The 27,586-nt window shown below is 43.1% G+C and overlaps 1 protein-coding gene across 4 annotated transcripts in view; it reads left to right on the top strand.

The window, feature by feature from the left end:
• Parn (poly(A)-specific ribonuclease) overlaps window positions 1-27,586 on the top strand; it is a 155,708-nt gene that overhangs the window by 101,087 nt on the left and 27,035 nt on the right. For all 4 annotated transcript variants that reach the window (XM_027424757.2, XM_027424759.2, XM_027424758.2 and 1 more), the window contains exon 22: window positions 13,556-13,727. In XM_027424757.2, coding sequence (XP_027280558.1) covers window positions 13,556-13,727 — 172 coding nt within the window. The remainder of the gene's footprint in view (window positions 1-13,555; window positions 13,728-27,586) is intronic.

Genomic DNA, 27,586 nt, shown 5'->3' on the forward strand with positions numbered 1-27,586 from the left:
AAGGTTTTGTGGCTGGGTTGGTGCCCTAATCACATCCGAATGCTATTTGGGAAGCTGGGCATGCTCTGAGGAAGCATTGGACTTTTGAGGCTGGGGTCTTACATGGGGTTCTAGATACTGGTGTGGCCTCCAGTAGAGCAGTGGGCCAGAGTTGTAGGCCAGAATATGGAGATGAGGGCAGGAAGTACTTTTGGGGAAGCTGGGAAGGCTCTAAGGCAATACATTTTTTAAATCTGTCCTCTTTGTTCTGGGTAAAGCATGTGACTTGTCCTATCATACTGTTGAACTATTTCAGCTAATAAATCTACCTGTTGATAGATCTGGTTCTGTTTGATTCTAACAAGTATCTTTTTGACAGTATGCCAGTGGGCATTATATGCAGTCCTTTTGTTAACTGTGCTGGGGTGTTTCTTTTGGATCTAATATTCCAGCCTTTTGTAGAGGATCAGCAGAGGAAGCAGTTCTGTAACTGCTTCTCAGCTGAAATTAAGACGTTGTTGTTAGGGTATAGAAAGGCTGGAATGTTCATTAAAGACCAGAAGGGGATCCAGGCAGTGGGGAGTTCATCAGAAGCATCTTGTTTGCTCACACAGCTGAAGACACAGGCAGCAGTCATATTTTCTGGACTGCTTCACATCAGCTTTCAGGAAGTCCCAGGTTTGTAGCCATTTTGAACAGTTTGTAGTCTGCAGCTGACCCCTGGATGGTGTCCGTCAGCCTAGTGGAAATCTGCAGAGACAGGGACAGACGAGGGACAGAAGTTAAAATTTAGGAATATAAAGGAAACTTTTATTTGGAGCTTTCCCCTTAGGAATAGGTAATAGGCAGGGAAGCTTAGGTTGTTGAGGTGATAAGAGTACTTGCCTGGAGTTCATCTGACGAGTGTCAGGTGGTTTCAAGCTGTGTTTCCTTGAAGCTCAAATGAATCTTTAAGTTTACAAAAAGATAAAAGCTTTAGATATGTTAGCATTACCATTGTTTGTAATCTGTATTGAAGTCCACATTGTAGAAAAAGCTAATAGGCTTCTGTAAAGTAGCTGGTGTAGAGTGTAGACTTATGCCTTTGAGTCATAGCAAGAAAGCTATGGCTTTGGGTTTAAAAGTCTGCATACTCTTTTTCTCTGCCCAGAGGGCTGGATGTGTAGATTGGACAGGGGTGTTTTTAGCATAATGAGAAATACCTTTAAGTCTGTACTTAGAAGACAGTCAAACAGTCAAAGGAAATTTAACATTTTAAGCTTGTGACTGATATGCTGATCAAAATTCCATTGATTAACATTTTTATTTTAACATTAGCTCTTAGAAATGTGAAGGTCCAGCTTTAGAATTTGGGTTAGGGTCTTGATATCAATGGGGCCTCCAATTGTTAATCCCAATGATTGAGAGAGTAAAGACCATTACCCAAATTCTTTGATCAAATTAAGAAAGCTTTATTTTCTGTTAAAGTCAGGACTATCTCCCTAAAGTGGTGTTTGAGAAAATAGCATTGAACGTAGGAGACAGTGGGGTTTATATAGTCCAAAAATCCCTGCAAAATGGGGGGCCTTTCAAAAGTTGGGGCATTTCCAGGGAGCTTTGGTTACATAGGCACTTGGCTGAATATTTCAAAGTTATTTGGCAGAATATCTTATCCTCAGGATAGAGGTCAGGGTACACGGTGTGGTACATGTCAGATTCCAGAAAATAGATGAAGACATGGTCAGATCCAAGTTTTACAGAAAACAGGAATGAACTTATTTTGACCTCATAATTAGATGGCTTCTAATCTTAAGATGGAGTTGTGCTAGTTCATTACTCCAGTAGGTCTCATCCTAAAGGTTCTTTTAGAACTCAAAGCATTGTTGATAACAAGTCAGCTTTGAGTCATGGGTATCAGTGGGTCTGGGATATTTCAGTCTTTGGGTCAGGGCCTGTGAATAGGTCAGGAAATCTGTGCTGGTTGATAGCTGCATTAAAAAAGAAAGAAGGGAAAGATGAAAAATAGAAAGCATCCATTAGGCTTCTTGTGCTGAAGGAGGAATTGTCTGGTGACACTAGTATATGTTTCCAAGTCAATGACAGGTTGACCCTTTGCCACAGTCTGGCAGAAGCAGTGATATTTGGCAAGTTGCATAACCTGTGTGAGGCTCCCTCTAGTTAAGACAGCTTTCCTAGATGTGGAGTCAGAGATGAGAGACATCTATGAAGGATAACATAATAACATATTATAGGGTAATACACAACACTCCTCTGAACTGCCTCTGAACTGAAAGTCAAAATCTCTGTCAGGCTCTGTCTTAGTTATGGTTTGTTTCTATTGCTGCCACAAAACACCATGACTGAAAGGCAAATTGGGGAAGAAAGGGTTTACTTGACTTACACTTCAGCATCACCATTCACCATGGGCTGGGCCCTCCCCCATTGATCACTAATTGAGAAAATGCCTTACAGCTGGATCTCAAGGAGGCATTTCCTCAGCTGAGGTTCCTTTCACTGATGAATCTGGCTAGAGTCAAGTTGACACACAAAACCACCCAGAACAGGGTCCTAACAAGTTATCAGCCCTTTGACCTTCAGACTTAGGAATACTCTCTTCTTCCCTTAGGAGCAACCCAATCTCTCTTGTGCAAAAGCCTCCCTTCTGTGCTCCTATTACCTGAGTCTGAGGCTCAGTAAGATCACTGGGAGTTCCAGGGCAGCCTGGGCTGTGGAATTAGACTAGCTCTGAATGAGTGGATAAATGAAAAAGTGAACAAATTAAATTGTTTGTGAAGTAAGTTTTACAGTTCTTGACATATTGTAAGTTCTTGATGTTGGTAGCTTTCTTTACTTCTTTTGTTAACTTCCACTTGAAACTAACCATGCCATTTAAAAAGGGAAGAAGAAAGAGTGAAAAGTACGAGGCAAATCAATGTAGTGTTCCCTTACGGCTCCTGCAACTCCAGGGACCTTTGGTGTTTACTGTTGGTCCTTTTTTCCTGTCCCTTCTGGAGTGGGGAGATGGTTCAGTCAGAAAAGAGCCTGCTACACAAGCATTAGGATGTATGCTGAGATCCCTTTCACCCATGTAAACGCAGGGTGTATCTCTAACCCCAGCACTCGGGAGGCAGAGGCAGGCAGAATCCTAGATCTCATTGGATCACCAGCCTAGCTAAGTTGGTGAGTTCCCAGTTTAGTAAGAGACCCTGTCTCAAAAAATAAGGGGTAACACAACTGAAGAAGAGCACCCCCCTCCAGTGTCGACCTCTGGCCTCCATATGCACTGGCCTACATGTATATCTGTAGATATATGTACATGCATGCACATGAACATGTGAACACAGACAGATGGACTCACACACAGTCATTTCTCACCCGATGATAAGCTTGCTACCTAGTGCTTGTCCCAATCTTTCCCTTCTCTTCATGCCTCCTCTAGATTGTGGGGCTTCTTATGGCAAGAGATAGCTCTGTCCTTCTCCCTCTCTCCAGTGCTGGGCACAGTTCTCAGGAGCAGTGTTTGATAACTAGATAAGTGAGATGAACCTTTCCAAAGCAGATAGTGTATGAAAATCAGTCCACTCTGTCAGTCTCAGTATATTTTGAAAGATAGGAAGTACATTTTAGTTTTTCATTTACCTGTACTGCTAGATTACAGTCAAATGTTGAGTGGTGGGGAGATTTCCAGGAACTAATGCATGGTCAGGGTACCCAGGCACCCTGACGTCTGTCACAGGATGGCATGGTGAATGTGTCTTAAGGAATCTGTATGGCTGTGGAGGCTCTTATAGCAGCTCTAGTAGAGTTCCCATCTGAACTGTGTGCTTAGGTTTAAGAGCAGTGATGTCATTACTTAGGTGCCTGTTTTGTTCCAAGCCATCTACTGAAAGGTAGGTAGAGATGCCCATTTTGTGAATAAAGACAGTTTACCTCAGACAAATGAAAATGGAGTAGGATTAGAATCCCATCCTGTGTGACCTCAACACCTCTGGCTTTCCTTTTTGACCATGGACAGGTTTGAAGAAATTAGATGTTATCATTATTTCCATCCTAGCCCCTGTCCAGCCAGTGAACAGTGTTTCCTTTGCTTCTTTGGTCAGTGGCATACCCGTTGTAGGTGGCAGAATCAGGGTCACACCTTTACCCTGCTCTGCCTCCTCACTGGCTGTCCTTGAAGCCAGTGGGGTGGGTATGTGGCTGTTGTGTGTGAACACTATTAGCTGCTTCCCTGCTTTCAAAGCTCCTGCCCCACATTCGTTCCCTTTGCTGGGTGCCTCCTACGCCAGATACTCTGCAGAGGCCCTGAGGAAGAGGAGAGTGCAGGGGGACAAATGGAGTTTCCTCACAGCCTGTCTTCATCACTTCCTGTTTTGTTGTTTAGTTCTGTGTAGGGCTCTCAAGTGATGGTATTAAAGGTGGATGCTTTAGTTTTCATCTTTTTTTTAGCCTCAGTACTTTACTAAAAGATCCTTAGTTGGCAACACACTCATGATGTGAAAGACAGAGCTATGGAAGGAATTACAAGTTTTGAGTCAAACCATGTAACTGAGGCAGGTGAGTTGGGCCTTATTGAGGCCATGTTGGCTGTGGTGTCTGTGGTCCACACCCCCAACAGGGTTATAAGGCCCAGGTATACCGCCCACAGGAAGCTGCAGTGGAGCCAAGGCCAGATTCTCTTGTTCAGCCAAGGCTGTGTTTATAAATGTGTCTGCTAGCAGGCAATTAGAGCTGTGCTCCTTGCTAGTTTTCCTTTGTAACCAAAATGAATTCCTACAAAAGTTTAGGGAAGATGATATGTGCTCAAAGAAGGCCAGCTCCTTTCAGAGAGCACCTGACCCTTTTTGGGAGACAGACCAGCTAACAGTGGAGCACAGAGAGGAGGTACTAGAACCCTAGGGCAAAATGAAGCTCTACAGTTTTTACAGAGAGAAGACTATGGGGGCTGGGTGAGGGGCCGAAGAAGTTAGACAGAGGTTTCCATTTTCTGGACTGTAAGGGTGCCTTGGAAACATCTGTGTTTCCCTAGGTTTCCTGCTGCACTTAGAGCTACCTCTGATGCATAGAAATAGCATCCAGGACTACCAGGAAAGGGCTTGCCATAACCATTAGGCTCAGATGGTTTTGCATTGTTGTCTTCTTAACTTGTCTTTAAGGGGTTTAAGGTCAGCCCTCCTGCCGCGTCCACAGGGAAGTCTTCCATTTTCTCTCTGTTGAGTGGGATCTGGCATCATTCTGCTGTCAGCTCAAACCCAATCAAAGTTGTATGAAACATGAGGCAACTTTTATGTCTAACATGTTCATATCTAAGTATGTAGCCAGACACAATGTTGGGCATCATCCATCCACATGTGAGGAACAAAGCACGATGGCAGCGGTGACGTGGAAGGCCCAGCATGTAGCTGCCATGAGGGAATAAGAGATACTCATTGGCAAAGGGCATTTGTCCCTCTGGGAAGTGACCAGCACATCAGGGTGTTCAAAGACACTTCTCAGGATGTCTATACAGAACTCATGGACAGACTATGGGTGTCACTTGCTAGGAACATCATCTGGAATCTTATAGCATATGTGAGATCTTGAAAAAGAACATAGGCTTCAAGGGCTAGGAGATGGCTCAGTGGATAAAAGCACTTGCTGCACAATTACAAAGACTTGAGTTCAAATCCTCAGGATCCATGTAAAAAGTCAAATATGGCTGGGTGTGCCTGTAACCCTAGCACTGTGGGAGGACAAAGACAAGGGAATTTGCTGGTTTACAGCCTGCGTGGAGAAATCCAGGTTTAGTTAGAGACCCTTGTTTTAGGGGAGTAAGGCAGAGGAATACTTGATATCCTCCTCAACTTATAGGCAGGGGGTTCACAACTCTCTCTCTCTCTCTCTCTCTCTCTCTCTCTCTCTCTCTCTCTCTCTCTCTCTCTGGACTTCGGTTTGGAATTTACCCTAAATATTGGTAATCTTTAGCACCGTGGGTGGGTACTTGTGAGTCAGTTTCTTTGTAGAGTAGGAATGGTACCTACATGGTCTTAAGAGCTTAGGTCAGTATCCAGTAAACAGTTCTTTCTATTGACCACTGTGTGACCCCAGCCCTTGAGAATTTGGCTTAATTTAGCTGTTAAAATAACACAGGTTTGTGTGCATAACTCACGGTGGGCTAATGTACCTATCCTCCACCAACCACTGTGCACCAACTGCAGCATCTAAGAAGCAGACTGCACAATTTGTGAGCTCCCCAAGGAAGTGGTCCCACACTGACACCCAGGAGCTGGGCAGGGGGCTTACACCAAGGACATTGAAATGAGAGTTCTTTGACTGGTCTTAAAGACACCTTCTGATGTAAGTAACATGAACTGGACATGGCTAAGGTGAACAGTAAATGGGCTATTCATTCTGTGTCTATAAGATGAAATGGACATCTGTGAAACCACCTTTCCATCAAACAAAGGAAGTGTTGCTAAGGAGCCATGCCTGCCTTTCCCCCAACTCCTGATTTCCTGCTGTGGCAACCTGTATCTAAAGTTCATGTTGGTCATTTTCATGCTTGTTTTGTTTCTCTCTTCCCTCTGTCTGTCTGATACAGGGTCCTCATGTAGCCTGGTTTTGAACTTGGTATGTATCTGAGCCTGACCTTGAACTCCTGATCGTCCTGCCACCACCAGATGGATTAGAGGCTTGTATCACCATGCCTCTCTTGTAAATGTTTGCTTTTGGGCTTGATAAAACAGAAGTCATAGGCTTGGAGCTGGCCTTTGCATCACATAGTACATTACTAAGATGGATCTGGTTCTTTGTCCGTGTGTTTTCTCTTGTCATGTGACCGTCCTGCAGCTGATCCACTCTGGTGATGGGGCTTGGATTACATTCCCTCTCCTTGTTCCTGGTTTGGGCTGTGGTAAGGAGAGCATTTGACCCTTGAGTACTCTCACTCATGTAGCCTGCTGTCACTCCTCACCGTGTGTTTTCTGACCTGCACACTTGATTTGAATAGTTTCCTTGCTACTTTTGCAGATAGAGACAGACTAAGGAGGGGAGCACACATGTGGGAGCAGGAATGAGAGAGAGAGACTCACATGTTTGTTTGTCTCTTAATACTCATATGTTGATCTAATGTGTCCTAGGAGTGGGGCTCCTGGGTCCTCTGTACAGTGTGGGGTCATCAGCTGTAAGGTAGGACACTCAATTGTTTTCTGAGGCGTGGAACCTGCAGACCTCATTGCTCTGCTCTTTGTGAAATCGTATCACATTGTGCTCCTCATTCACCTTTGCCTGAGCTGTGTGTCCTTGGTCTCCTGTACTGCTTTTGTGTCAGGGAGGCTAGTGCTTTATGTGTCTTGTGTCTAGTTTCTTGTGTTTCATACTGATTGTAGGCATTTTTCTATATCTTCTGTCAGCCAGATGTACTTCTGATGTCTTCTCCCAGTTCACAGTTCACTCTCTTTATGGTGTCTTCTGGAGGCAGTTTTAATATTAACACGATTACCATCCTCAGCTCCTCTTTTAGGGCTTTTGCATACTCATAAATCCCTCCTCACTGCAGCTCAGAAGGAATTGCACTTAGGGTTTCTTTTCAAGTTTTCAAAGTTTGCTTTTGTCATTTAAGTTCTCTATCTGGAGTGGATTTTTTGGCCTCATAAGACTAGGAATCTGATTTCATTTTTCTTACTGATAAAGAAGTTTCTCAACTCTTCATTTTTCTAAACTGTTCTATCAAAAATCAATGTCTTACAAATCCATAATTCCATTTTGGGCTTACTTCTATACTCTTGGTCTATTTGTTAAATCTGCCTCGCCACCATACTGAATATTTGTAGTTGTTTTTGTTTTGAGACAGGGTCTCATGCTGTAGCCTAGACTGTCTTTGAACTTGTGGTTATTGTCTTTTCTCAGACTCCCCAAGTATTAGGTTATAGGCATAAACCAAATCTCCTACCTACACTTAGTTTAATTACTTTAAATAAAAGTTTTAGAATAGGCTTTCCAGCAGGTAAGGCAAGTCCCCCTCAGACCTCAAACTCATTCCATTCTTGCCTCATCCCCCTGAGTGTGACATGTGTGTACTACCAGCCTGGCAGAGGTTTATTATTTTGTTGCTTGGTTTGGTTTTGGTGTGTGTGTAGGGGGGGCTATTTTAATTTTTAATTCCTGCAATGTTTAATTAAAATAGCGTTCCCCACCCTGGAGTTGCAGTTAATCTGTAGATCAATTTCAGAAGAAATCTCTATAAATACAATATACTTGTCAGCAATATAGAGAGATTTTGGTTGACAGTAAAGTTTTTTTTTTTTTTCCTGTTTTTATTGTTTGTTTTTTGTGCAATCCTGGTTGACCTGAAACTCACTGTGTAGATCAGGCTGACTTGAATGCCTCTGTCCCTGTAGTGCTAGTGTTAGAGGTGGTGGTGGTGGTGGTGGTGGTGGTGGTGGTGGTGGTGGTGGTGGTGGTGGTGTGTGTGTGTGTGTGTGTATGTATGTATGTATGTATGTATGTGTGTTTGAGGCCACTAAGTGCAGGTGCATACCACCTTTGTTGTTTGAGTCATGGTCTCATCACTCTAGCAGGCTTTACTTGGATTCTGGAGATTCAAACTCAAACCCCCATGCTTGTGTGTTGGGCCTTTTACCTACTGAGCTGCCTCCGTAGCCCCAGAGTTCTTAAATAAGAACATCTAGTAGTAAGTGAAAGCATCTTGATGTTTTGTTTTGGTTTTGTTGTTGTTGTTGTTGTTTGGTTTTTCAAGACAGGGTTTCTCTGTGTAGCTTTGGAGCCTATCCTGGCACTCGGAATCTTGATGTTTTGTATGCCCACTGCATTAGTTAGGGTTTCTAATGCTGCAATGAAACACCATGACCAAAGAGCAAGTTGGGGATGAAAGGGTTTATTTGGCCTATGCTTCCATATTGTAGTCCATCACTGAAGGGGGCAGCTCAGGAACTCATGCAGGGCAGGAGCTGATACAAAAGCCATGGAGGAGTATTGCTTACTGGCTGGGTCCCCTTGACTTGCTCAACCTGTTTTCTTATAGAACCCAGGACCACCAGCCCAGCAATGGCCCTAACCCACAATGAGCTGAGCCCTCCCCATTAGTCACTAATCAAGAAAATACTTTACAGGCCTATCTACTTATGGAGGCATTTTCTCAACTGAGGTTCCCTCCTCTCAGATGACGTTAGCTTGTGTCAAGTGGACAATAAAACTACCCATACACCAACTACAAAGGTTAATTAAAATGAGTAGAAAGGAAAATTCTACGTTTTAAGTAATTCATTAAAACACCTAATACAGGATTTTATAAGATGGTTGTCAACTTAAGTAAACTAAATGTCTGTAAATACACAGTAGACAGAATGTCACTTTTAAATATCTGTCTACATATTTCCTATGTATTGGTTTCAGACTAGCTCTGTTGCTTCTGGAACATCTGTTCCTCTGGGAGTTGTGGAGATTAAATGTTGTGATGTGTGCTAAGTGAAGAGACAACGGACTGGGCACCAGACGTGAGATTATTATGTGAGAATCACCTCACTTGCCTACAGGGAAACAGAGTAGACTCCCAATGTGTTTGGTCTCACATCAGCTTTGACAAAATGGTGGGAGCAAAAGAGGGCCTTGGATCATTTCCCTGGCTAATCTGAGAAGGCTAGTGTCTGCAGGCAGCCTGCCGCATGCTGCTTCTGAGACGAAAACTGGATGCTGATGGGCTGGGTTGACAGCCAATTCATTGTGCTGATTCATCCATCAGAAGTGTGGCTCTGAGCCTGATCTTGGCTTCTAGATAAAAGGCCCAGAGCTGCAAAACTGCTGGGACTTAAAGGCATGTGGGTAAATCATTGCCATGTGAGGCCTGTAGTGAAAGGACTGTTACTTGTTTTCCCTTTCAAGGGATGGATTCCAGTGTGCTCAGATGTGTTCTTTGTCAGGGAACTGTTGGAGGCTGGGGCAGTGACTAGGGGCAGTGCGGGTACCACTGGACATGTCACCTCTCTGCCCTGTGGCCCCATTGTGGCCTCGGCTGCTGTGGGGAATACTGATCTGAGTAAGCACTTCTCCTCAGAAGTGCACATTCCACTCAGAGGGGTTATTTCGGGTGCTGTGGAGTAGACCTTCCAACCAAAGGAAATTTCAAGGGACAGTGCCGGTGCATCACACCATTGGTGACTTCCACCACAGCTCTCTACACATACGATGCTATGACTTGGAGATTGTGGTTGTGTTTACTAACAATCCCTGCTACTCCTTTGGAAGATATTGCATAATATGGAAATTTCCTAATACATTGAGGTGTTTTTCCTCTTTCACTATAGAAAAGTACCATAAACCTCTTAGTAAAATTTCTATATATCTTAAAGAAGTTGGGATTTTTTCCTTTTTTTTTTTTAATATATTAAATCTTTCTTTGTGAGTGGTGTCCATAGGGTGTGGATGGAGTATTTGTTAGTGTGTGTCCACATGTGCACATGGGTACTCAAGTATGTGGCAGTTGGACATCAACAAGGATGTTTCCTCCATGTTTTTGCTTTTGAGACAGCATCCCCTTGTGAACTTGGAACTCATTGGTCTGGCTAAGTTGACTGGCCAATGAGTCTCAGGGATCTGCTTGTCTCCATACCCACACCTAGTGCTACAGTTACGGAACATACTACCACCCATGGGCTTTAGGTCCTTGTGCTTATATGGCAGGCACTTTACTGACTGTCTTAGGGTTTTTATTGCTGTGAAGAGACACCATGACCACAGCAACTCTTACAAAGAAAATATTTAATTAAGGTGGTGGCTTACAGTTTCATAGGTTCAGTCCATTATCATCATGGTGGGGAGCATGGCTGTGTGCAGGCAGATGTGATGCTGGCTACATCTTGACTGGAAGGCAGCAGGAAGTTGACTGACTGTCATACTGAAGGAAGCTTGAGCAAAAGAGACCTCAAAGCCAACGCCCATAGTGACAAATGTCCCCCATCAAGGCCATACCTCCTAATAATGCCACTCCCTTTGGAGGTCATTTTCTTTCATACCACCACACTGACAGAGGCACCTCTCCATCCTTCTTTCTTACTTTAATATTTGGATGTCTAAATATTTCAGGTGTGACATAAAACAAATAATTGTGCTGAGGAGTTTAGTCAAATCTGGTCCATTTTAAGATTAAAAAAAAAAATCAACTCTTGACTATGTGTAGCATCTGCCTCTTGCACTTCATTTTCCTTTTCTTGGGGTTAAGTTTCCTTGTACACCAGAGTCTCTTTTCTTCTTTTTCCAGACTGGATCTTGTTCTATAAGCCCAATTATCTTGGAACTCACTGTGTAGCATAGGCTGGCCTTAGGCTGTCATCCCTCTTTCTTGACCTCCTGAACATGGGGATTAAAAGTCTGTGCCACCAAGCCTGGTTCAATGTCCAATCCTGTGGTACCCCGAGACTATAAGTTCCTCTCTCTCACCTGCCTTCTTGCATCCATTCATGAATCTGCTATGAACTCGAACACTGACAGATACAGGTGACCATCATGGTGCTGGTGCAGCTACTTAGGTACCAAGACTGTCCCGGCAGCATGGCCAGTTCTTAGCAAGTATTAGAGATAATGCTGATAGTAGGCAAGGAGAGCACATGCCCAAACTGCATGAGCCAACACCCATTGTGATGGAGCCGTCCACCTAGGACAGGCCTTCCATCATCCTTACTGTCTTACTGCTACCTGTCCCATGCACCGGCACACATGGGTTTGGAACGCCAGTAACCAGAGCAGAGCTCTGTGGAAGAGCACTTGTTGTGTGTGCTCCAGGCCCTGGGTTCTGTGCTCAGCAGTGCAAACCCAGAAACAAACAAACAAAAAATAACTTTTTCCCATTTGTACCTGCAGGGTATAGCCAGATGTTCAATGTAGGGAATGCAGGGTGAGTGCGGTAACTTGAGGGATCCCTGAGAAATGGTTCACCCAAGAAGTGCACACCTTTAGTCCTAGCACTTGGGAGGCAGAGGAGGCCAGACTGGTCTACAGAGTGAGTTCAAGGACAACCAGGACTATACAGAGAAACCCCATCTTAAAAAGACAGAAACAAAAAGGGAGTGGGGTCCCAAATGCCAAGGATTGTAGAGTTCCCAGAATTTAGGTACGGAGCAGCACAAAGGGCCCTGGCATTTGGGTAACCTGGTGTTGAGTCTTGGTAGAGGAATCTGTAGGCAAACCCTTGCCCTCAGTGACTTTGTTTCTCATTGTGTATGTGTTATGCCCAGATTGAAGAGTCCCCCCAAAACCAATAAGGAGACCCATATATAAAAGCAAAGATCTTTTATTCAAGCTTGAGCAGCGATTGAGAGCAGAAAGAGTGCCTAGCTTGGGCCTAGTAGGGTTTTCATCATAGTAGAAGTTGGGGGTGAAAGAGTTTTCAGGGTTCAACCCTGATTGGCTGATATTTTTCTAGGGGTGTTTTATGAAAGGGGATGGGTGTGTGCTTAGTCTAAGGGACATTAGGTGATCCTATAATGGTTAGAATGTTAGAAATTTCCTTTGGAATGTTTGGTACCCAGGTCCCAGCTGTGGTCTCTCCTGAAGTCAGGTGTTGCCCCCAGGGTAAACTGAAACTTCAGGCAGCCTTTCTGGTTGGTCTTCACTGAGCCTTGCCATGGCTGTAGTGTAGCCAAGTGGTGGGTGTGTACCAAGTTACTCTGGGTCGTGTGTGTGTGTGTGTGTGTGTGTGTGTGTGTGTGTGTGTGTGTGTGGGTCAGAAGATAATCTCAGGATTATCCTGGTCCTCGGGAGGGCCTCCCACCTTTGTTTGGGGTAAGGTTCCTCACTGGCCTGGAATTTTGCCATGTAGGCTAGTCTAGCTGGCCTTTAAGGTCTGGGGCCTGTCTGCCTATCTCAGTCTCTTAGCTTCCCATTACTGGGATTGCCAGCACATGCCACAGCCCCTGGCTTTATTTATTTATTTGTTTGTTTATTTATGGTAGTGTCAGATCTGGGGATTCAAACTCAGATCTTTTAAATTCAAATTCATACTTGTAAAGCAATCACTTTACTGAATGAGCTGTCTTCCCAGTCCATTGTTTCTCATCGTTAAAGACAATTCCTCCCTCATGGATGTACTGTGGAGCTTAAACAAAGTATCTCTGAAACATGGAGCACAGAAGTGTAGCAGAGTTGTTTTGACATAGTGGTCATATCAGTGTGCATGCAGCCTTTGTTACCACTTCATTTATAATAGTGAGAGTTTGCGGTTATCGCCTAATGGTTGCTTGTTTACACGTCTTATTCTGAAAATGAAGTTTTCAAGCTGTCTTACTGGCTGTAAACACCTGAAAAGTCAGTGTTTTGTTTATGTCTTTCCTGTTTGCAAAGCCCCTCACACTGGGGGAGGCTGAGGAACGTGAGGAGACCCTTAGACAAATGTCGGCCAGTCAGGGTCTTGAACCCTGAAAATCCCCTCACCCCCAACCTCTACTATGATAAAACCCTTCTCCGTCCAGGGTGGGCACTCTCTCTGTTTTCAACTGCTTCATCAGACAGAGGGAAGAGATCCAGCAGCCTGGACTTCTTAGTCACCATAGACCACCTTTCCTAAATGCTCTCTCCATCTTTTCTAAGGATTTCTTTCTCTTCCTTGTAGCTGTTAATACCAGTAAATATGCTGAAAGTTATCGGATCCAGACCTATGCTGAGTATGTGGGGAAGAAGCAGGAAGACAACAAGCAGGTCAAGAGGAAGTGGACCGAAGACAGCTGGAAGGAGGTGGACAGAAAGCAACCCAAAGTGTCAAGCCCCTGTTCCCATACCAACAGGTGAGCACCTGACTGGGCCGGGGCTTGAGCTGTCCCAGCAGTGCCTTCCCTCTTGATGCCTTCTTGGTGACTTAGGAGGAAAATGCCTTTTTATATAATGTTGTTAAGCAACTGATTACTGCTTAACTTTTATTAGTTGTGTCTTGCCTTCCCTCCCTCCCTCCCCCCTCCCTCCTTCCCTTTCTCTTGGTTGCCCTCAAATTCACAGACTTCTTTGGTGCTAGTTTTTTTGCACTGGCTTATGAGTATTCTAGCCTCTTACATTTGAGAGGCTGTATAGACACATTCCTCTTGAGTAAATAAGTAGAGTAGGAATGTGGAATGGAGGTGTATGACATTTATGTGTTTGTTAAGCTTGAAGCTTTGTAAAACAAAAACGGTCTCTACAGTACCATTTTACAGCCCACCAGTAATGTGACTTCCAGTGCTTCCCATACTTGCCAACACGTAATGCTATCAGTCTCAGCCTTGACTATTCGAGGGTGTACAAGCCTGCATCCTATCAGGTTTCTAGTTTGCATCTCTCTCAGGACTAATGTAGTGGCCTAGGTTTTGTTTTTGCAGTGCTAGGAATCTAGTCAGCTCTGTGTTTAGCTGCACCTCCAGCCCTTGGCTACCTTTTTAATGTAATTATTGGCCATCCAGGTATGCTCTTTTAGAGGCTTATTAAGTGTCATGTCCCTCTTGAAAACTGTGTTGGCTGTTTGTGTTGTTTTGAAGTATTCTGGATCAGAAATGTGTGCTGAATGCTTATATTTGAGGATTGGTTTGCTTATTCACTTTTTAGTGACCCCCCCCCCAAGACAGAATTTCTCTGTGTAGCCCTGACTGTCCTGGAACTCACTCTGTAGACCAGGCTGGCCTTGAACTCAGAGATCTGTCTGCCTCTGCCTCCTGAGTGCTGGGATTAAAAGTGGTGCTAGGATTAAACCACCACCTGGCTATTTAAGGGTATCTCTTCGTGAGCAGGTATATTTTACTTTGGGTGATTCTGGTAGTTTGAATGACAGTGCTCCTCGTGGGCTCTGCTGAGTGCTTGGTACTCAGTTGGTAGTGCTGTCTGGGGAAGTTTAGGAGGTGTGACCTTGCTGGAGGAAGTATGACACTACAGGAGGCTTTGAGGTATCAAAGACTTGAACCATTCCCAGTTTGCTGTCTGCTTCATGTTTGGGGTCTGGCTTGGGGTTTAAGATGTAAGTTCTCAGCTTGCTTCTTTAGCCACCATGCCTGCCTGCCTGCCTGCTGCCACACTTCCCCATGTGTGAACACCCAGCAGTGTGAGTATCTACTTGGCTTCTAGAGGGAGGCAGAAGGTACTTGGTACTTGGGGAAAGGAAGAGGCTGGATGCCACCAGGAGCAGCTCTAATCCTGGCCTCTCACTGTATTGCTGGTCAGCTCCTGAACCTTACTCTTAAAATGGCAGTGGACTCTGATCCCTCTGAGTCCATAAAGAAGCAAACGCTTTTTCCTGTCAGTTGTCTTGGCCCTGGTATTTTATTACAACAGAAGTGACTGATTCTGTGATGATCTGCTTATGGCTTCTTTTTTTCTTTTATAGTTAGTAGATAGATTTTTTTTTCCTCAAAAAATGTTTGTTTACCTTAAGGCAGTCATGATTTTGTTCATGATTTCTTTGGGAGGTTTGTTGTTTTGCTTTTCTACTTGGGTCATGCTCCATTTCAAATTAATTTTGATTATGTCATGAAATGGTTAGATTCTTAAATGGCTTCCCAGAGCTCGTGTTTTGAAGGGTTACTCTTACCTGATGATGCTGTAGGGTGAAGGTTAATGCTTTAGGAATGGAGCCTGGTTAGAGGGTGTAAGTCACTGGGGAAGTACCTTTCAAGGAGATTCTGGGACAATGTCCCTTCCTTCTGTTTCCGGGCCACTATGAGATGAGCAGCCTCAAATGCTCCTGCTGTTTGTGCTGTACTGTGAGTTCAGGGATGGCCCAGTCTGCCAGCCCCTGGAAGTCCTGATGCTGTGACTTTTCTTTAATTGTCTGTTTTAGGGATTTTGTCACATTGAGAAGCTGACTAATGTATGGAGGTTAAGGTTTAGCATTTCCCATATGGATGACTGGTTGTTATTTTAATAATATTTGTTTAAAAATACAAAATAAAGTGGGGAGTCTGGAGAGAGGTTCAGAGCATTGCTGTCTGTGCAGAGGACCCAATTTCAGTTCCCAGCACCCACATGGCAGCTCACAAACACCTCTAACTCCAGTTCAGTGGCTCTAATGCCATCTTCTGTCCTCCATGGGCATTGAATGCGCATACAGACAAGCAGACATCTTTAACACGTATACATAAATAACAATTAAAATAGGACCCCCAAGACAAAACATAAAAACCACTAAACTCTTGATGACTCAATGGCTTGACTACACCGCCATTGTGAAAAACAAATGAACCTGCACATTTTTTTTTTTTTTTTCCCCCAGGACAGGATTTCTCTGTGTAGCCCTGGCTGTCCTGGAACTCACAGAGATTCACCTGCCTCTGCTTCCCGAGTGCTAGGATTAAAGGTGTGTGCTACCACCACCTGACTTAATACTATTGTTTCTGGAAATGTTTTCTAAATTTTTATTTTTATGTTGTTTTCTGCTTCTGTATAGAAATTTATGGTTGTAGACTGACCTTATATGGTACAGCCTCCTTAAGTTTCCTTATTTGTTCTGATGGTTTTGTTCATGTGCATGTTTTGTCAGAGTCAGAGTCTTTCTGATGCAACTCCAATAGTTCTTTAATCTTTTTTAAAGATTTATTTTATTTTATATATATATTTTTTATTTTCAGGACCTCTGTTTATTAGGAGCAAGATGTCAGTGCTTTTTAAAGACAAAGACATCATAAAGGGATTGTGGGTGAAGTCCCCTCAGCTGGGATATTCTCAGCCACAGTGAGGACTGTAGAAAACACAAACTGCAACTCTTGCAGAGGCCTCTCCATGTCTGCCTCTGAGAAGCTGTTTGGGGAAGCCACTGAGCAACTGCATGGCCCTGGTCTCCTTAGCGCTTCTTCCACAGCGGCTTCCCCATAGAATCTCACTGCTGCCAGTTGCTTGAGGCCCAGAGTAGCTGAGCCAGTGCAGTCTCATTGGGCAGCCTGACTGTGTGCCACAGGTGAATGGCTCCAACTGCATGGCCCATCTTTGTTGCTGGCGGGGATGGCCAGATCTACACCACCACACTTCCTGGCTGTTTCTGCTTTGTCCCCTTCACTCTCTTCTCAAGCCCTTTGTCCCTTAACTAATTCTTTACCCATTTCCCTCCTGTGCTCTGTGCATCTTATTCTCCTGTGACTCCCCTGTGTAGCCGACAGCTCTTGCCCTTGTCTCCCTTTCCTTCTATTCCTGTTGCTTCTTGGCCAGCAGCATTCTCAGTCTGCTCTTGTCCTTCCTCTTCAGTCACGGGTTTTCTTTTTCTAGCAGCACCCTATACATGCTTCAGAGTCACCAGCTCTGAGGAAGTGAGTTCCTGTCTTAAGATGTGTCATGGAGAATCTCTAGAAATTCATCCACATTGGCTGGCTTTTGTGCCCCAAAGCCAGTTCATTGTAGCCTCTATGTCCTAACTCTCTGGGAGATTCAGAGCCTTCTCTTCCTGTCATCTGGGGCAGCTCATCTCTGGGAGGTTCTCCAGAGCTAACAGGTTCTGCCATGGCACCACTGCTTCCTCAGACACCTGGCAGACTTGCTTTATTTTACTTTTTAAAATGTGTTAACTTTATGTGAATGAATATTTTACTGGCATGTATGTCAGTGTAGCACATGAGTGCCTGGTATCCATGGAGGACCAAATATAGCATAGGATCCTCTGAAACTGGAGTTGCTGATCAGCCACTATGTGAGTCCTGGGAACTGAACCCCAGAAAGTTCTCTTAACTACCAAACAATCCATCTTGCCCAGTGGTTCTCAGCCTTCCCAATGCTATGTATGACCCTTAACATAATTCCTCATGCTATGGTAACCCTCAGCCATGAAAGTATTTCATTTCGACTGTTTTAGCTGTAATTTTGCTACTGTTATAAATAATACTGTAAATATTCGTGTTTTCTTATGGTCTTAGGCAACCCCTGTGAAAAGGTCATTGGACCCCAAAGGGCTCTCAACCCATATTTGGGAGTCAAATGACCCGCAGGTTGAGAACCACTGAATTCTATCCCCTCTGGACCTATTTTATTTTTAGCTGTGTGTACTTGTGTATGTCTCTGGGTGTGTGCACATGAAGGCAAATGCCCCTGGAGACCAGAAGAAGACTCAAGTTCTCCTGAAGCTAGAGTTACAGGTTGTTGTGAACCAATGTGGGTGCTACTCAGGTCCTCTGTAAACAGCACCTGCTTTTAACTGCTGAACCATCTCTCCAGCCCCACAGTAGTTCCTGGCAGCTTTAGGATTTCTGTCTTCACAAGAGAGTCAGGTTCTTCCTGCACACTTTTTGCTGTCCATTTGGAGTTAGTTGTTTCTCTAAACTGTGCTGTCCCTGTTAGTAAGAAATGATAACCCTGGAGCTCAGGGGCCTGACGATATTGTGCGTGCTGGGTGTTTTCATAGCCCTTTCGAATGACTTAGTCAAGGGATCTTTTTTCTTTTCTTTCTTTCAGGGTTTCTCTGTGTAGCTTTTGGAGCCTATCCTGGCACTCACTCTGCAGACCAGGCTGGCCTCGAACTCACAGAGATCCACCTGCCTCTGCCTCCTGAGTGCTGAGATTAAAGACGTGTGCCACCTACTCCCGGCTTCTTTTTTCTTTTCTTTTCAGCATAAACATACACTGATCTTTCCTATTTCCTTTAGACTCTGGAACTTCATAATTTCTTCTACTTTAACTTTGTTTTGTTTTGTTTTGTTTTTTTCTTGTGCTGAATGTTTTGCTTCCTAATCATATTAAGGTATTTCTTGACTCTATCTTACTTACTACATACAAAACAGTTTCATAATGACTCTCAATACATTACTACTATATTTTTTAAAAGTTTTACAATTACTTGACCATTCACCCATACTATGATTTGGAGACTGAGGTTTGGAGTTCAGTGGTAGAATGTTTGCCTAATACATGTGAGGTCCTGGGTTTGGGTCTCCAGCATTGGAAAAAAAGAACATGTGGTTTAAAGTCACTTAAAGTAATTCCTTTCTATGTGGTTAACCTATAAACTCAATAATCATGTAATTGTTTTTTGTTTTTGTTTTTTACTCTCCAGGATTCTGTTTCTTATAATTTAAAGGTGCTATGTAACTGCAGAAAACCATTGTGCACATTTTAGGTGCAGATCCTCCAGGCATATTGTACATGGAGAAGCTAGCCCAGTTTCCTTTTGTGTGTAATGTTCCTTTTCACTTCTATGTGTGCATATTCCACCTCTCCATGGTATACAGATGAATGGGAACTCTCTTTAGACTGTTCTCTGTAATGCTGCCCTCTGTGACCTCTCTCCTGTTACTGCCCACCTACGGAAATGTGATTTTCTACACAACAAGGGGCTTCAGCATGCTGCGGGTCCCTTGGTAAGAAAATACTCTTCTAGTCTACACCATCCACTTTGTAGTAAAATTCATGGAAACTGTGCAAGCCAGAGCTTTATGAAAGTCAGTTCCGGCTGAGTGAGTAGAATTGCTGTGAATTAGAGGCTAACTGTAGTTACAGGGTGAGTCTTTGTCTTAAAATACCAACCAAAGTAAACATAAGTTATGACCAGTCTTTTTGTTCCATTGAATGATCATAATCTTTGTCATTTTTCATGTCTTTTCTTTTGGTTGCCCTGGTTGCTTAAGGACACTGGCTCATACCATGCTTCCTGGAATGTTCATAGACCATGTAGAAATGAAACGGGTCCTTTCTGTCTGGGTGCCATGCTGGATTCTTTTCTTCATTCTGTTTCATTGGGTTCACAGTTGGCAGAGCCATGTTATGTCATCTTTAAACAAATTTTAAGAAGAGATCTAGGCAACGTAGGACAGAATTTTTACAGCAGAATTTGAATTGAAGCCTTTCTTGTGAGGACAGGGAATAGAAGAAACCCTTAGAGACCAAAGGGCAAAGAGCTGTGGTGTTGTCTTCCTGTTCAGCTGTTGCCTGTTGAATGCTTCACCTGTCAGTATTTCTCCTGTTGCATGCTTCATCTGTTGAATGCTTTGCCTGGTGCATCCTTTACCTGGTGCAAGTCTCTCTCTCGTGATGCTGGGACTTAGCCCAGGGATTCCTGCATGCCCGGGAAGCACTCTGTCACGAGGCCATGTCCTCAGTCCTTAACATCTTTTTATACCTGGTCTTTCTCCTCTCGTGTGTGATATAGGGTGTCATATATTTGACAGCTCACTGAGTTGTTTTTTTAGATGAAAGTCTGATTTAATCTAGCTAGGATCTAGCATCACCTCTGTAGTCAGTGATAAAGCACAGTGGTGATAGCACAGTTAGATTTATTTAAAATTATCCTTGTGTGTTTTATATTAGTTAAATTTACTTATTTTACATCCCTACCACAGTTTCCCCTCCCCCCTCTCCTCCCATTCTCTCTCTCTGCTCCAGGTACCCCATTCCCTCCTCCTCCTCTGTTCATGTTCAGAAAGTGTAAGACCCTCGGAAAGCTGAGGCTTCCAGAATCTTAGCCCAGGACCTCGGCCACCCCAATCACAGAATGGAGGCGAAAGCTTGATGCAAATTGCATGAGACTTTATTGTAATTTAACGAGCTAACCCCATGTTAGCTCAGGTCTTTCACCCACCCGCCATGGCGGATGGCTAGCAAAGACGGCTTGAAGCCGCTGCGCACAGATCTTATAGGGCAGCGTAAGGGGAGTGTCTAGGGGTACGCACAGGCTCATGATTGGTGTGCCTCCAGGCTTGGAGGGCTTGCCCTGTGTTGATTGGTCAACTGGTTGTTATGGCCCATATGCCCTCCCAGGGTGGTTGCTATGCTCTGTGTGTCATTACTGTGTGCTTGTCCGTAAAGTACACCCAGGGTCGTAAAGCATAGCACTACCAGCTAACTTCTGATTGGTTCCTTGTCACGAGGCAGGCACCTAACCTCTAGTGACTAAGACAAGGTCATAGCGATCATGTGTTACTGTCATGCCTGCCGAAATGGGGGGCTGGTCCCTTCAAAAGAATCTGCAGTTGTTTTTCACAAAAATATAGAATATTTTTGCAATGACTTAGCTCTCTTTAAATTTGAAAACATAGAAAGTTTGTCACTATCTCTCTGGAATTTGGAACTGAATGCTAGCTTTCGCCTTAACACTTTAAAGTGGCACTTCATCTGGGGATTTTATTTTAAATAATGTGAAATTAAGTCTGACATCTTGCATGGGAGTTACTTTTGATGTGTGTTGGAATGTTTTGTATTTCCTGGTAGCAGTAGTTTTTTGAGAACTAGTGCTTTCTTTCCATGTCTTCATCTAATGTACTTGATTAACCATAATTAAAAGTCCTTACTAGCCAGCTTGGTTACTCACACTTACCTTCATGTAAGTGTGGCATTTACAGTTGTGTAAGGGGTACTGCTGACCTTTGATACAGAGTGCCCTCAGAACATTTTGATGATGCTATGTCTCCATATCTGATGACTAAATTTCTTGTTTGAATTTCCCAGATGACATATGTTTAAAATTGTTTTTCTTTTTTTGATATCATGTTGCTAAAATAAAATATGAAATGTGTAAATCTGGGATTTTAACTTGCCTGATGAAAAAATCCTTAACATTTCTCCAGCAGCTCTCTGGATACTTTATGCTTAGCTACAACTCAGCCTGTATCCCCAGCCAGCAGGAGCTGCAGGGTGTTTGTATTTTTGGGGGGACAGGCATAGGGATGAAGTGACTGTGGCCCAATACTAGGCTTGTCATTCATCTTAGATCTGAGATGTGACCCTTGGTCCATTCAAGAATCTATGAAGCCAGGAATGGAGTACATATTTGTAATCTCAGTACTTTTGAAGCTGAGGCAGGAGGATTGCTGCAAGTTCTAGTCCATCATGGACTACACAGTAAATATCAGGCCAGCCAGGGCTACATAGTATAACCTTGTCAAAAACAACAAATCCCTGAAGAAGAGAGTTTTCATCTCCAGAAGTTTTCATGGTGAGATGTGGGGAGGGTAGAACTTTGCATCATAGGGACTGTGTGCTTCAATAGAGCAGGGCAGTGTGGGTGACCTTTGATAAGCAATGAGCCCCCAAGCGCCCCGAGTTAACAAACAGCCATCCCGCCAGTAGTTGGCCCTGCTGGGCTGTTTGCTGGCCTTGTCACTGCCCAACCATCAGGACCACACTCTTCTTGCTGCCTGCACTTACCTGCCTCATTTCTTTCTCATTCCCCACTTCTTGTTGCTTTTCACTTTTCATATATATACACACAGTTTGTGGTTTCAGTGGGATAAGAGTGGGACCCAAACTAAGTTGTCAAGCTTGTACAGCAAGCGCCAGACCTATTGAGCACCTCACAGCTGCTTTAAAAATATTTTCAATGATGTACATAAAAACATTGCTTTTAAAAGCCATGGAAGATTTATATTTTAATAATAAAAAGTAGTTGTAAATGGCTATTATTCAGTAGTTTCAAATAGAAAAGGAATTGGTTTGTGGGAGTTTACTCCCTCCTTTATGTAAAATAAAAATAAATCCTTTGGGAGGAGGCGGTTGAGACAGGGTTTTGTGTGTTTCCTGACTGTCCTGAAATTCACTCTGTAGACCAGGCTGACCTTGAACTCACAGAGATCTGCCTGTCTCTGCCTCCTGAATTCTGGGATTAAAGACATGAGCTTTTAAACACCAGGCTCTTAGAATACTTTAAAAAGGCAGTTTGTACCTGCTATTTCCACCCTATTCCCCTACACCCCTCAGTTGCCTTCTCCACCTGAACCCCACATCTCCAGTTCGTTTCTTTGTCCTCTGCCCCCTTGAGCTGTTCCAAATCCTTTGCATTCTTAGGGCCTCTGCCTTGTATAGAAATGCCTCTGATTTTGATTGGGATGGGTCAGAGTCATCTTTCACATGGTATTGTGCCACTTTGTGGCTGTACAAGAACTTTACAGGAATGTGTCTCTCACCTTTGTGTGTTTTCAGTGTCATGGTTGGTGCTTTCCCACTTTACAAATACACACAACACTGTTGTGTTGTTACTTGAATAGTCAATGATCCTTCTGAAAGCATTGAGTAGTAAGGAACCTGGATATTGACCTAAGTGGAAACATTTTGATGTTTGTCTTCCTGGTTCTGACTTAGGATGTGGAGTGAGTGCTAGCCAGTTACTACTCTCCCATATGTTTGGGTTGTGTCTCATGCTGTCTTTTGTGCTTTGAGCATCCAGAAACTTCTCTGGGAGTTCCTTTCATGTGACTTTTGCTATCTGGCCTTTCCTCAGGCATCTTGCTTGGTCTTTCATCTCAACTACTGTGCGCTTGTCTGCCCAGTTGTTTTCACAAGCTCCTCTGGCCTGCACTTGCAGCAGTCCCAGTGGCAGCAGTGTGTGGCAGGCAGCCTTACCTTCTGTAGCCTTGCTTGTGTAACTGGTATTGTCAAGTTGATTCTTTGTTATACTTCTATCTTTTCCATCCATTACCTCTTTCCATTTAGCCTTCTTAAATGTTGGCTGGGTTTGTCACTGGAAACAAGGAGCTGTGCTTTTCTGTGTAAGCAAGAATTGAATCATTGACTTGACAGACAGGCCCTGGAAGCTGTGGCATGCTTGGCAGCCAGCCATGGTGTACAGAATGAGGGTCTGCAGTGAGGTTAGTGCAAGGCATAGAACCATGCGGACCATACCCTCACTTGTGTGTTTTGGAAGAAGCACTGCTGAGACTTGCTTAGTTTTGTACCATGCCTCCTCTCCTTCTTTAGACTGCTTGGGTGTTCCTTGCTTTTGACCTTGATGACCTTGACAATTTTGAGTAGCACAAGTTACCAGCTCCATAGAATATCTCCCATCTGAGTCTGTCTGATAGTATTCTAAGTGACACTAAGAAAGCCTATCAGTGTGGATGCCACCGTGACTCTGCCCTGTTGATGCTTACCTTAGGCTCCCGGATGAAGTGATCTCAGGTGTCTCCATTATCAAGTATTGACTTCTCCAGTTCCATACTCTACTCTTTGAGAGGAAGTCACTCCAGTGAGCCTTTCATGTCTCCGGGACTGTGTCTGCAGATTCAGACAGCTGGTAGTTAGAATTTTCAGGGAAGATAATTGCATCTGTGCTAAGATGTGCAGACTTTTGTTTCTTGTTACTGTTGCCTAAGGTGCAGTGTAATGACTGCTTGGATGCATACTATCATGGTAGCTGTGGTGACTAATCTTACAGTGTAATGACTGCTTGGATACATCCTAACATGTTAGCTGTCATAAATAACATAAAGATGATTTAAAGGATGCAGGGTCATATGGGTCAGTTATATGCTGTAGGGCCACATTCATATGAGAGGTTTAGCATTCTAAGTGTTTGATGCCAGCTTCCTGGTACCAAGGGGCATTTATGACTTCCCTCCCTAAGGTTAGGAGCCTCCTGGTATTGCCAACCTGATAGAGGTAGAGCTAACTGTGCAGAGTGGTGACATGAGACACTTTTTTTGAAATGCATCGTTGCCCTAAGATTACCTAATTTCTTTCAGGCTTGAGTTTTGTGTTTGTATAAATCTTGGCCTTGCCAGGCAGTGGTGGCGCATACCCTTAGTCCCAGCACTTGGGACACAGAGGCAGGTGATCTCTGAGTTCCAGGATAGCCAGTAATACACAGAGAAACCCTGTCTCAAAACAAATGTGCTCCTAAAGTCATCAAGACCTTTTTGTACTTTTTTTTTTTTTTAGCAGTTTCATAGTTTTCACTTTTATGTGTAAGTATAGGTGATCAATTTCACGGTGTGTGTGTGTGTGTGTGTGTGTGTGTGTGTGTGTGTGTGTGTGATGTGATGTGAGATGAGGGCACACGTGTATGTTTGCATATAATACCCAGCCATCCTGGCACCGAGTCTTTGAAAAGAGTACCTTGCTTCCTTTGTCGGAGTCATTTAGCCGGGTATATAATGTGGGTCTGTGTTTCAGCTCTGCTGTGCTCCATTGCTCTTTGTGTCTTTTCATGAGTCCTAATTACTGAAGCTTTATAGTGGACCTGCAATAAGATGTTAGATCCTTCATCTCTGTTGTTCTTAAAAAAAAAAAAAAGTGTATTCTTATTCTTGGAGTCCTTCATTTCCTGCAGAAGTGTTAGTTAGTTGGTCAGCTCCCACAAGAGCAAAACAACTCCCTGATCATATGGGGTAGGGGAATCACATGGCATCTCTAGGGACCAGAGCTTAAGTACTTTGTAGGCATGGGCTTGGGCACTTCTGGGAGAGGAGCCGCCAATGGATGGCTTTCTGAAGGCGGGATCTGGAGAAGGGGGAGGGAGGGAGGGAGGGAGGGAGGGACGGAGGGGAGGTGGGTGGGGCCATAGCAGAGTTCCTAGCTAAACATCTGGGCAGGGTTTGGGATGGGAAAGTGAGATGGGAGAGGAGATTGCCCATAGGTATGTCTTCTCACAGCAGTGTCTCACAGTCTCAGCATGGGATTTTGTATGTACTTCATTAGAGTTCTCCTGAAATGTTTTGCTTTGTATTACTGCAGTAAGTTTTGTGGGTTTTTGTACAGATTGGATCTCCAATCATTTATTGTGGATTAAAAAAATTTACTTTTTAATGTTTTTATTAACATGTATTAGTTATTTATAACAATGAATTTCATGATGACATTTTCATGAATGTTTATATTTCAATCATATTTACCCTCTTTATCTCTTTTGTCCCTTTCCTAACCTCACTAATCCCCTACATTCCCAGTTTGCCCTCCTTCCTTGTTGTTGCTGCTTAGTATGTGTATGAGAGAGAGAGAGAGAGAGAGAGAGAAAGAGAGAGAGAGAGAGAGAGAGAGAGAGAGAGAGAGAGCGCTGATTTTAGTAGTATTACCTATAGTAGCATGTGTAGGCAGACTTTTCTTTCTTGCCCACCAGTTCCTAAATAAGCAACATGAGACTAAATAAATATTAATTATAAATACTCGACCAATAGCTCAGGCTTGTTACTGGCTATAAACTCTTACATTTGTATTAACCCATATTCTTATCTACACTTGGCACATGGCTCGGTACCTTTTCTGAATATGGTATGCCTACCTTGCTTCTCCCTGCATCTGCTCATGACTCTGAGACTCTGCCCTTCTTCTACCCAGCATTCGCAGTTTGGCTCTCCCGCCTAACCTTATCCTGTCCAACTATTGGCCAGGCAGCTTCTTTATTAAGCCAATCACAGCAACACATGTTCACACAGTGTAAAGGAATATTCCACATTTCCCCCCTTTTTGTCTAATTAAAAAGGAAGGTTTTAACTTTAATATAGTAAAATTATACACAACAAAAACAGTTATTATATAAGAATTATTTTTATAATATCCATTCTATTTTTATGTGGCAAATTTAAAGAAAATACTCTACTATCTGTCTTATCTTTGTGACTCTAAAGTTTTATATCTAACTTACCTTTTATCATAACTAAGGAAAACTCTAACTATAGCTATCTAGTCTTGGTCTCCATCAAAGATCCCAGAGGAGAGAAATGTTACCTAACAACAGGAACATCAGGCTGCCTGGGCAGTCACCCATGGTTCCTCTGTAACGTTGGGTTATTCAACTTTGGCCTACAGGCCTAATATATCTGACAGACATTTCTGAGAAGCAGAGAATTTTGAAAAATTTTCCTACCCTGTTTTGGCAAAGTTTAGCAGTCACCTTTTTTGCATCCTGCTGGTCCTGTTTGGACAGTGTTCTGTCAGTAATTGAGGCAAGGGCTATTATAGATAACTATTAATCTGTATTTCTTAGTTATACATTACATTTTAAAATGAGTTGCATAAACATAATACCCCAAACAAGAGTAGAAACATGCATATAGTATAGTTAAAAAAACAAAAAACCTTTAAATTTATATTAATAAAACAAAATCCAAACCAATGTAAAATATTTTGAGGTTTATAGTTGTTTTTTGGATTCAGTAACCTACAGTTTTATCCTATCTTTTCTATGTCCCTCACTTTTTTTTTCAGAACAAGATCCCTGAATCTAATCTCCTTTGTTCAGCATTTTTCTGACCATTACTAATAACAATTTGTAACTACCCCCACCTTTAGATGATAACAAACATTCATAACCAATATTTTGGGAATGTGGACATCATTCTCTAGACTGCTTCCTGCTGTCTGGGGGTGATGGTTTCTTTGGAGGAACCTTGAGAAAATCAGGATAATGATTAAGTCTTGGCTGCAGTAGTCTGTGAGTAGTCTTAGCCAGCAGCCTTGACACTGGTTTGGATGCAGAACTCTGAGGTAACAAGCATTTTGAGATGCTGGACCACCTGAGCCATCTGTTTTTTATTGGTGTTGTTCACCTTGTTCTGGAAATATATAACCATGTAAAGGTAACATACATGTCTGCATTAAAACAAGAATGACTGCATTGTACCCAAGTCAACCCAAAGATGATTTTTTTTATTTTATGTTTGAGCGGCTAAAATATAAATCACTGGTCTTGTAGTTCTTCTAGGTTTATTTCTTTATGTTTGTAGAAGGATTTTCAGGGGTTTTCCTCAATCAATCCTGATCATTTTTTTGCCTGGAATGAATTTACAGCCTCTCATCCCCTATGGAAATAAAAGCATAGCCTCTTCTCCAAATTTGCATATATTTTGAATTCAATTTTGAAGTCAAGGCATTTAAAAAATATAGGTTGGTTTAGGTTCCCATTATCCATGTATTTTAGCAGCTGTCATTCCTTTATTAGCAATCGGATACCTAATGACAGCACAATAACACACAGAGTCCAGACCCTGTGTATTTTTCATATTTA

This window comes from Cricetulus griseus, chromosome 7 (assembly GCF_003668045.3).
Source record: "Cricetulus griseus strain 17A/GY chromosome 7, alternate assembly CriGri-PICRH-1.0, whole genome shotgun sequence".
Taxonomy (NCBI): Eukaryota; Metazoa; Chordata; class Mammalia; order Rodentia; family Cricetidae; genus Cricetulus; species Cricetulus griseus.